The 11,203-nt window shown below is 44.0% G+C and overlaps 1 protein-coding gene across 1 annotated transcript in view; it reads left to right on the top strand.

Moving 5' to 3' along the window:
• Nucleotides 1–10,637, top strand: part of dnpep (aspartyl aminopeptidase) — a 17,602-nt gene extending 6,965 nt beyond the window's left edge. Inside the window, exons 10-15 of the mRNA XM_053314748.1 lie at nucleotides 753–833; nucleotides 2,447–2,607; nucleotides 3,250–3,289; nucleotides 3,828–3,929; nucleotides 4,744–4,911; nucleotides 10,388–10,637. Of these exons, the coding sequence (XP_053170723.1) occupies nucleotides 753–833; nucleotides 2,447–2,607; nucleotides 3,250–3,289; nucleotides 3,828–3,929; nucleotides 4,744–4,911; nucleotides 10,388–10,438 (603 nt within the window). The 3' untranslated portion in view covers nucleotides 10,439–10,637. The remainder of the gene's footprint in view (nucleotides 1–752; nucleotides 834–2,446; nucleotides 2,608–3,249; nucleotides 3,290–3,827; nucleotides 3,930–4,743; nucleotides 4,912–10,387) is intronic.
• Nucleotides 10,638–11,203: the final 566 nt, after the last annotated feature.

An 11,203-nucleotide genomic window follows, 5' to 3' on the forward strand; every position in this document is an offset into this window, starting at 1 on the left:
GAACAAAGAAAGAAAGACAAGAACAGAGAAAAAGAAGTAAAGGAAGAAAAGAAGCAAGAAAGACAGAAAGAAAGAAAGAAAGAAAGACAGACAAGGAGGAAGAAAAAAGAAAGAAAAGAGAAATAGGAGAAAAGAAGAAAGAAAGGTAAAGGAAAAAAGAAGGAAGGAAGGAAGGAAGAAAGACAATGAGATAGAAAAGGGAGCAAAGAAAAAAAGACAAGAACAGAGAAATAGAGGAAAAGAAAGAAAAGAATTGAGGAAAGAAAAGAATAAAGAAGGGAAGAAAGAAAGGGAAAAAAGAAAAGGAAAGAAAGAATGACAAGGAGAAAGAAATAGAGGGAAAGAAGAAAAGAAGTAAGAAAGACAGAAAGGAAAGAAAGAAAGACAAGGAGGAAAAAAAGAAAGAAATAGAAGAAAAGGAAAAAAGAAGGAAGAAAGAAAAGACAAGGAGAAAGAAAGACGAGAACAGAGAAATACAGGAAAAGAAAGAAAAGAATTGAGGAAAGAAAAGAAAAAAGAAGGGAAGAAAGAAAGGAAGAAAATGAGAATAATTTACAGTAATTTTAGTTTTTTTTTTACTTTTTAAAAATTAAATAAAGTTTCTACCGCTGAAATCTTCTTCCTGTCGCTTTCAGGTTAATAAAGTTCATCCAGATGTTTTTGTCTCATGTTTAATTCTCTCTTCTCTTCTTTCTTCTTCTTCTTCTTCTTCTTCTTCTTTCTTCTTTCTTCTTCTTCTTCTCTCCTCTCAGGGTTTGGTGCAGTCGTGCTCCGGAGACTCTCTGTCCAAAGATCCCAACGTCCGCATGATCACTCTGTACGACAACGAGGAGGTGAGGCTGAGAAAAACGAGCCGAAAACGAGTCCTTGAACGCCTCGCGGGTTCTCTGAACAGCTGCTGGTGTCTTATCGGAGGTTTCAGCTGATCGGTGAACATGTGGCTGAATAAATAAATCACACCTGGATTCATCCGAGCTTCACTTCTCAAACTTTACGCCAAACTTTTAATTTAAGGTGGAAAAAGACAATAAGTGAAACAAAAGCTTTATAAAAAGGATATAATGTGAAGTAAGAGCTGCAGAAACTAATCCTGCAATAATGAATCTATTCATTGATCACAGGCGGGGAGCTCTGGTCCTCTGAAATGAGGCCAACCAGGAAGTAACTTAGAGCTGCATTCTAGCAAAAGGCCACCAGGGGGCGACCGTCTCTATACAAGTCAATGGAGAATTCACCAACTTCTCACTTGATTTCTAACCTCAGTAAACGTTTTCAAAATGTGTTTATGGTCTCAATCGCTAGTTTAAAGCCTTCTTCAATGCAGTATGATGTTCATTTGGGACATTTTGGCCTCCCTGATTTTATATGTGACGATAAAGCAGGGTATGCATTAGGGCGTGGCTACGTCCTGATTGACAGGTTGATTGACCAATGTCCTCGAGATCCAGCCCTCGCAACCATAGCAACCTCCCCCGTTCCGCCCATGGCCCCGCCTCATGCCCATATAAGTAGAATCCGTGTTTTTATTTTTCCCAGCATGCACCTGAAATTTTCAAGATGGCGCTGCCTAGATTAGAAACTATTGGCTTCCGAGCAGCAGTCCACAAACCAATGGGTGACGTCACGGATGTTACGTCCATTTCTTATATACAGTCTATGGTTTCTCCACTAGGTGGGGTCTCTGTATTGATGTAGTTACCCTGTTTCTCCACTAGGTGGGGTCTCTGTATTGATGTAGTTACCCTGTTTCTCCTCTAGGTGGGGTCTCTGTATTGATGTAGTTACCCTGTTTCTCCACTAGGTGGGGTCTCTGTATTGATGTAGTTACCCTGTTTCTCCACTAGGTGGGGTCTCTGTATTGATGTAGTTACCCTGTTTCTCCACTAGGTGGGGTCTCTGTATTGATGTAGTTACCCTGTTTCTCCACTAGGTGGGGTCTCTGTATTGATGTAGTTACCCTGTTTCTCCACTAGGTGGGGTCTCTGTATTGATGTAGTTACCCTGTTTCTCCACTAGGTGGGGTCTCTGTATTGATGTAGTTACCCTGTTTCTCCACTAGGTGGGGTCTCTGTATTGATGTAGTTACCCTGTTTCTCCACTAGGTGGGGTCTCTGTATTGATGTAGTTACCCTGTTTCTCCACTAGGTGGGGTCTCTGTATTGATGTAGTTACCCTGTTTCTCCACTAGGTGGGGTCTCTGTATTGATGTAGTTACCCTGTTTCTCCACTAGGTGGGGTCTCTGTATTGATGTAGTTACCCTGTTTCTCCACTAGGTGGGGTCTCTGTATTGATGTAGTTACCCTGTTTCTCCTCTAGGTGGGGTCTCTGTATTGATGTAGTTACCCTGTTTCTCCACTAGGTGGGGTCTCTGTATTGATGTAGTTACCCTGTTTCTCCTCTAGGTGGGGTCTCTGTATTGATGTAGTTACCCTCTTTCTCCTCTAGGTGGGGTCAGAGAGCGCTCAGGGAGCTCAGTCCAACCTGACGGAGCTCATCCTCAGCCGTCTCTCCTCCTCCTCCTCCAACCTCACGGCCTTCCAGCAGGCGGCGCCGCTCTCCTTCATGATCAGTGCTGACATGGCGCACGCCATCCACCCAAACTACCAGTGAGTTACTGATTCCTGCCTTTCTTTCTTTCTTTCTTGCTTTCTTGCTTTCTTGCTTGCTTTCTTTCTTGCTTTCTTTCTTTCTTTCTTTCTTTCTTTCTTTCTTTCTTTCTTTCTTTCTTTCTTTCTTTCTTGCTTTCTTTCTTTCTTGCTTTCCTTTCTTTCTTGCTTTCTTGCTTTCTTTCTTTCTTGCTTTCTTTCTTTCTTTCTTTCTTTCTTTCTTGCTTTCCTTTCTTTCTTGCTTTCTTGCTTTCTTTCTTTCTTGCTTTCTTGCTTTCCTTTCTTTCTTTCTTTCTTGCTTTCTTGCTTTCCTTTCTTTCTTGCTTTCTTTCTTTCTTGCTTTCTTGCTTTCCTTTCTTTCTTTCTTTCTTGCTTTCCTTTCTTTCTTGCTTTCTTGCTTTCCTTTCTTTCTTTCTTTCTTGCTTTCTTGCTTTCTTGCTTTCTTTCTTTCTTGCTTTCTTTCATTCTTGCTTTCTTGCTTTCTTGCTTTCTTTCCTTTTCTTATTTTTCCTTTACATTTAATATTTCATTTTATGTAATAGAAGTATGTGTGTTTCAGTGACTAATAACCATCAGATGAGTTTTTAATCACAACTTTTCAATTTTAATAAAAACTGTTTTTTTTTCTTTTCTTTTTTCCAGAGAGAAGCACGAAGAGAACCATCGACCAGCTTTCCACAAGGTGAACATCTGTTTATTATTTATTTATTTTTAACCATCAATACAAACACAACACTATAATTTTCTAAATTTAAGTAAAAAATACTGAAAATAACAAGAACACAAGGTTTCTTTTTATTATTTTTAGTTTCCAGTTTCATGATTCATCTACTAAAGTTAATTAAGAAGAATTATGAGGAAAAAAAACCTTAATTGCAGCTTTGATTTCATGATTTTATCAGATATTAACACCAGTCATAGTTGATATTATATGTTTGTACAGCTGAATCACACTTAATAAAAAGAAAAAAGAAAAGTTTATCATCAGTTGAAACAAATTTAAAAAGCACACAAACTGCAAGAAACTGAAAATATGAGAAATCAAAAATAAAAAGTGACATCATCAGGTTGGTGCAGTCATCTCGATTACATAAAACACTAATAAGTCCATTTATTTAGTAACAGGACTTATTTAGTATTTAAGTAACAGTTATAGTGTATTATTAATAATCTACTGTGTAACGACTCATTCATTAAATATCACATAATGAAACTTTCAGGGTCCAGTGATCAAGTTCAACAGTAACCAGCGTTACGCAACCACGGCCGTCACCGCCTCGGTCGTCAGAGACATCGCAGGCCGGGTCGGCGTTCCTCTGCAGGTACTGAGTGAGTGTGTGTGTGTGAGAGTGTGTGTGTGTGTGTGTGTGTGTGTGTGTGTGTGTGTGTGTGTGTGTCGCTCGGCAGCAGCAGCAGCGTGCGTCACAGATCCTAGCAACGCGCTGCACCGCTCCAGGACGACGCGGAGAGGAAGAGAGAAGAATTTAAGTGTGAAATAAAAGAGTGAGAGAGCAGCTCGTTAACAGAAAAGATGAGAGAGAGAGAGGTAGAGAGAGAGAGAAAGAGAGAGGTAGGGAGAGAAAGAGAGAGAAAGAGAGAGGTAGAGAGAGAGAGAGAGAGAGAGAAAGAGAGAGGTAGAGAGAGAGAGAGAGAGAGAAAGAGAGAGGGTTAGGGAGAGAGAGAGAGAGAAAGAGAGAGTGAGAGAGAGAGAGAGAGAGGTAGAGAGAGAGAGAGGGAGAGAGAGAGAGGTGTAGAGAGAGAGAGAGGGAGAGAGAGAGAAGAAGGGAAAGGAAGACAGGAAGGAGGGAATGAAAGAGGGAAGGAAGAAAAAAGACAGGAAAGAAGGAAGGAAGGACAGACAGAAAGGGGGAAGGATGGAAGAAAATAGGGAAGGCAGTTTTTAGGGTTACACCACTTAGACATTTTTACCATAATCCTCTAATATATTCTCTCTAAATGGATTAAAAGCAGAAATTTGATGCTGGGTCCGCAAAAAAAGAACTGCAGAGCCTCCTGACGGCCACTAGAGGGCGACACAGAGCAGCTAAACTATAAACCAAATTAAAAAGTGAGCAGATTGACGTTAGAAATCATTTTTAACCTCTTTTTAAACTCCTCCTCTTCCTCCTCCTGCAGGATGTCATGGTGCGTAACGACAGCCCATGTGGAACCACCATCGGTCCGATCCTCGCCGCCCGGCTCGGCGTTCCCGTGGTCGACATCGGAGCGCCGCAGCTGTCCATGCACTCCATCAGGGAGATGTGCTGCACCTCCAGCGTCCTGCAAAGCACCTCCCTGTTTAAGGTAACCCTCCACAGCGAAACGAACGCACCCCCTAAACCAGAGGTGTCAAACTCATCTTCATTCAAGGGCCACATACAGCCCAATTTGATCTGATGTGGGCCGGACCAATAAAAAGATGGAAGGGAGGAAGGAAACAAGGATGGAAAGAAGGGAAAAGTGATAGGAAGGAAAGAAAGGAGGGAAGGAAAGACAAAAGGAAGGAAAGACGGAAGGGAGGGAGGAAGGAAGGAAGAAAGGAAAATTGGAAGGATGGAAGGAAACAAAAAAGGAAAGAAGTGTGAAAGGGAGGAAGGAAAGAAGGACAGATGACAGGAGGGTATAGGAAGGGAAAGAAGACAGGAAGGAAAGTGGGCCGGATTGGATGCCTTGGCGGGCCGGTTCTGGCCCACGGGCCGCATGTTTGACATCCCTGCCCTAAACGCTCTGCAGGAGGAAAGACTCTGCAGGAGGGACGCTCCAACGCTTCTCTGACAGTCTCAACTCAAACTGAGCTTCACCATGTTTAGCTTCTCAGATTTGATGACCTGCTGCTTTTATCTGTTTTTATATCTTTATAAACTAAAACATCTTTTGGGGTTTTGGACGGTTACACCACATTCAGACTGACGGAAAGACACCAAACCCTCATTTTGATCTTTTCTGAATGGGTCAAAGTGTGTCAGACGACCCAGTTTTGGTGATTAATTAAAAGATATAAGAGTCAGCAATTCAAAAATATGTTAAAATAATAGTTTTAAAGCAGCACCAAAAGTAAGACTGAATGCTCCTGATAATGTCAAATGGTGTAACCAGAAAAAGAATGATACATATTAAATATTTTATCACCTACAGTGTATTTAAGTGGACTTATACTAATAATGACTACATTTAAAAACATCAAATGAGTTTTTGGAGGATTTCTATATTTAAATTTTAAAGCATTTTATGAATATTGAGCAGAAATATCCTAAAAACAAACATTTATTCTAAGTAAGTTTTAACAAATGATGTAAAATCTGTTATAAATCATAGTGTTGTGTTGCTAAAAGTGGATTATATTAATTCCGCATTATAGTTTACATTTATTTTTCTGTTTATAATCAGATTTTTATGATAAAACACCGGTTACACCACTTGGACACTGGGTTACATCACGTCATTGAGCCTCATATTAAATATTTTATCCTCCTACAGTGTATTAAAGTGAACAATAGTATTCCATTAGCTTTATTTAATATAAAAGTTATAATGTAAGATCATGCCAAACTAGTTGATATGGTGTTAGGTAGGAAGGAAGGAAGGAAGGAAGGAAGGATGTAAGATCATGCCAAACTAGTTGATATGGTGTTAGGTAGGAAGGAAGGAAGGAAGGAAGGAAGGAAGGATGTAAGATCATGCCAAACTAGTTGATATGGTGTTAGGTAGGAAGGAAGGAAGGAAGGATGTAAGATCATGCCAAACTAGTTGATATGGTGTTAGGTAGGAAGGAAGGAAGGAAGGAAGGAAGGATGTAAGATCATGCCAAACTAGTTGATATGGTGTTAGGTAGGAAGGAAGGAAGAAAGGAAGGATGTAAGATCATGCCAAACTAGTTGATATGGTGTTAGGTAGGAAGGAAGGAAGGAAGGAAGGATGTAAGATCATGCCAAACTAGTTGATATGGTGTTAGGAAGGTAGGAAGGAAGGAAGGAAGGAAGGATGTAAGATCATGCCAAACTAGTTGATATGGTGTTAGGTAGGTAGGAAGGAAGGAAGGAAGGAAGGAAGGAAGGAAGGAAGGATGTAAGATCATGCCAAACTAGTTGATATGGTGTTAGGAAGGAAGGAAGGAAGGAAGGAAGGAAGGAAGGAAGGAAGGATGTAAGATCATGCCAAACTAGTTGATATGGTGTTAGGTAGGTAGGAAGGAAGGAAGGAAGGAAGGAAGGAAGGAAGGAAGGAAGGAAGGAAGGAAGGATGTAAGATCATGCCAAACTAGTTGATATGGTGTTAGGTAGGTAGGAAGGAAGGAAGGAAGGAAGGAAGGAAGGAAGGATGTAAGATCATGCCAAACTAGTTGATATGGTGTTAGGTAGGAAGGAAGGAAGGAAGGAAGGAAGGAAGGAAGGAAGGAAGGAAGGAAGGATGTAAGATCATGCCAAACTAGTTGATATGGTGTTAGGTAGGTAGGAAGGAAGGAAGGAAGGAAGGATGTAAGATCATGCCAAACTAGTTGATATGGTGTTAGGTAGGAAGGAAGGAAGGAAGGAAGGAAGGATGTAAGATCATGCCAAACTAGTTGATATGGTGTTAGGTAGGTAGGAAGGAAGGAAGGAAGGAAGGAAGGAAGGAAGGAAGGAAGGAAGGAAGGAAGGATGTAAGATCATGCCAAACTAGTTGATATGGTGTTAGGTAGGTAGGAAGGAAGGATGTAAGATCATGCCAAACTAGTTGATATGGTGTTAGGAAGGAAGGAAGGAAGGAAGGAAGGAAGGAAGGAAGGAAGGAAGGATGTAAGATCATGCCAAACTAGTTGATATGGTGTTTTATTGACTAGTTACTGTTTTTATGGTTACACCACTTAGACATTTTTACCATAATCCTCTAATATATTCTCTCTAAATGGATTAAAAGCAGAAATTTGATGCTGAGTCCACAAAAAAAACCCATCACTGACCCATAAGGCATTTCAAATGTTTAATAATAACTCCATGAGAACAGAAAGGAAGAGAGAGAAAAGAAAGAGAGAGAAGAAGAAGAAGAGGGAGAAGTTGAGGAAAAGCAGGTTAGTAAGTAATTTAGGGATTAAATAACAACTTAATCCAGATGTTTTTAAGCATTCTTGTTATTTAAATTGTTCATTTCCTGTAGATATTGTGTTTTAAACTGTAACTTCACTTCCTCTCTGCATCCTCTCTATTTCCTCTCTGCTTTATCTCTGCATCCTCTCTGCTTCTTCTCTACTTCCTCTCTGCTTCCTCTCTGCTTCCTCTCTGCATCCTCTCTGCTTCCTCTCTGCTTCCTCTCTGCTTCCTCTCTGCTTCTTCTCTGCTCCCTCTCTGCTTCCTCTCTGCCTCCTCTCTGCATCCTCTCTGCTTCACCTCTGCATCCTCTCTGCTTCCTCTCTGCATCCTCTCTGCTTCCTCTCTGCATCCTCTCTGCTTCCTCTCTGCATCCTCTCTGCATCCTCTCTGCTCCCTCTCTGCATCCTCTCTGCTTCTTCTCTACATCCTCTCTGCTTCCTCTCTGCATCCTCTCTGCTTCCTCTCTGCTTCCTCTCTACATCCTCTCTGCTCCCTCTCTGCTCCCTCTCTGCTCCCTCTCTGCTTCCTCTCTGCATCCTCTCTGCTTCCTCTCTGCTTCCTCTCTGCATCCTCTCTGCTCCCTCTCTGCTTCCTCTCTGCTTCTTCTCTGCTTCTTCTCTACTCCCTCTCTGCTTCCTCTCTGCATCCTCTCTGCTTCTTCTCTACATCCTCTCTGCTTCCTCTCTGCATCCTCTCTGCTTCCTCTCTGCTTCCTCTCTGCTTCCTCTCTGCATCCTCTCTGCTTCCTCTCTGCTTCCTCTCTGCTTCCTCTCTGCCTCCTCTCTGCTTCCTCTCTGCATCCTCTCTGCTTCCTCTCTGCCTCCTCTCTGCTTCCCCTCTGCCTCCTCTCTGCATCCTCTCTGCTTCCTCTCTGCTTCCTATCTACTCCCTCTCTACTTCCTCTCTACTTCCTCTCTGCTTCCTCTCTACTCCCTCTCTACTTCCTCTCTGCTTCCTCTCTGCATCCTCTCTGCTTCCCCTCTGCATCCTCTCTGCTTCCTTTCTACTTCCTCTCTGCTTCCTCTCTACTCCCTCTCTACTTCCTCTCTGCTTCCTCTCTGCTTCCTCTCTGCATCCTCTCTGCTCCCTCTCTGCTTCCTCTCTGCCTCCTCTCTGCTTCCTCTCTGCTTCTTCTCTACTTCCTCTCTGCTCCCTCTCTGCATCCTCTCTGCATCCTCTCTGCATCCTCTCTGCTTCTTCTCTACATCCTCTCTGCTTCCTCTCTGCATCCTCTCTGCTCCCTCTCTGCTTCCTCTCTGCCTCCTCTCTGCTTCTTCTCTGCTCCCTCTCTGCTTCCTCTCTGCATCCTCTCTGCCTCCTCTCTGCATCCTCTCTGCTTCCCCTCTGCTTCCCCTCTGCATCCTCTCTGCTTCCTCTCTGCCCCCTCTCTGCATCCTCTCTGCCTCCTCTCTGCTTCCTCTCTGCTTCTTCTCTACTCCCTCTCTGCATCCTCTCTACTTCCTCTCTGCATCCTCTCTGCTTCTTCTCTACATCCTCTCTGCTTCCTCTCTGCTTCCTCTCTGCTTCCTCTCTGCCCCCTCTCTGCTTCCTCTCTGCTTCCTCTCTACTTCCTCTCTGCATCCTCTCTGCTTCTTCTCTACATCCTCTCTGCTTCCTCTCTGCTTCTTCTCTGCTTCCTCTCTGCATCCTCTCTGCTTCTTCTCTACTTCCTCTCTGCTTCCCCTCTGCATCCTCTCTGCTTCCCCTCTGCATCCTCTCTGCTTCCTCTCTACTCCCTCTCTACTCCCTCTCTGCTTCCTCTCTGCTTCTTCTCTGCATCCTCTCTGCTCCCTCTCTGCTTCCTCTCTGCTTCCTCTCTGCATCCTCTCTGCTCCCTCTCTGCTCCCTCTCTGCTCCCTCTCTACTCCCTCTCTACATCCTCTCTGCTTCCTCTCTGCTTCCTCTCTGCTTCCTCTCTGCATCCTCTCTGCTCCCTCTCTGCTCCCTCTCTACATCCTCTCTACATCCTCTCTGCATCCTCTCTGCTTCTTCTCTGCTCCCTCTGTGCTTCCTCTCTGCTTCCTCTCTGCATCCTCTCTGCTTCCCCTCTGCATCCTCTCTGCTTCCTCTCTGCTTCCTCTCTGCCCCCTCTCTGCATCCTCTCTGCTTCCCCTCTGCATCCTCTCTGCCTCCTCTCTGCTTCCTCTCTGCCTCCTCTCTGCATCCTCTCTACTTCCTCTCTGCTTCCTATCTGCTTCTTCTCTGCATCCTCTCTGCTTCCTCTCTGCTTCTTCTCTACTCCCTCTCTGCTTCCCCTCTGCATCCTCTCTGCCTCCTCTCTGCATCCTCTCTGCTTCCCCTCTGCATCCTCTCTGCTTCCTCTCTGCTTCCTCTCTGCCCCCTCTCTGCATCCTCTCTGCCTCCTCTCTGCTTCCTCTCTGCTTCTTCTCTACTCCCTCTCTGCATCCTCTCTGCATCCTCTCTACTTCCTCTCTGCATCCTCTCTGCTTCCTCTCTGCTTCTTCTCTGCTTCCTCTCTGCTTCCTCTCTGCTTCCTCTCTGCTTCTTCTCTGCTTCCTCTCTGCTCCCTCTCTGCATCCTCTCTGCATCCTCTCTGCCTCCTCTCTGCTTCCCCTCTGCATCCTCTCTGCCTCCTCTCTGCTTCCTCTCTGCCTCCTCTCTGCTTCCTCTCTGCTTCCTCTCTGCCTCCTCTCTGCCTCCTCTCTGCTTCCTCTCTGCCTCCTCTCTACTTCCTCTCTACTTCCTCTCTGCAGGGCTTCTTCGAGTTGTTCCCCACCGTGAGGAGCTCGCTGGTCGTCGACTAGAACCCGGACAAACTTTTTTTAAAGGAGTCGTTTTCAACTCGAAGCTGCAATAACTTTAATACATCACATCGCTGGATTCAACGTGCACTGAGTTTAAAAAATGACTGAATCCTTTTCCTAAAACTGTGATTCTACTTCCTCACAAATAAATAAATGGCATCACATCAAATCCCAGACTAGACGAGCACTTCCTGATCTTTCTTACTGAGCTGAGATTGTTTAAAAAAAAATAATAATAATAAAGTATTAAATTGAGTTTTTGTGTCGTCTCTTTAATCTCACCTCCTCCGCTTTAATAACCTCCTTCCTTCTCTCCTTACTTCCTTCCTCTTTTCCTCATTAATCCTTTCCTTCCTTCCTTCCTTCCTCCTTACTCCTTTCCTTCCTCCCTTCCTTGTTTCGTTTCTCCCTCCCTCCCTTCCTTTCCTTCCTTCCTCCCTCCCTCCCTCACTCCTTTCCTTCCTTCCTTCCTTCTCTCCTTACTTCCTTCCTCTTTTCCTCATTAATCCTTTCCTTCCTTCCTTCCTCCTTACTCCTTTCCTTCCTTCCTCCTTTCCTCCCTCCCTTCCCTCTCTCCTAAATTCCTTCCTCTTTTCATCCTTACTCCTTTCCTTCCTCCCTTCCTTGTTTCCTTTCTCCCTCCCTCCCTTCCTTTCCTTCCTTCCTTCCTCCCTCCCTCCTTACTCCTTTCCTTCCTTCCTTCCTTCCTTCCTTCCTCCTTTCCTTCCTCCCTCCTCCCTCCCTTCCTTCCTCCCTCCCTCTCTC

This window comes from Scomber japonicus, chromosome 24 (genome assembly GCF_027409825.1).
Source record: "Scomber japonicus isolate fScoJap1 chromosome 24, fScoJap1.pri, whole genome shotgun sequence".
Classification (NCBI taxonomy): Eukaryota; Metazoa; Chordata; class Actinopteri; order Scombriformes; family Scombridae; genus Scomber; species Scomber japonicus.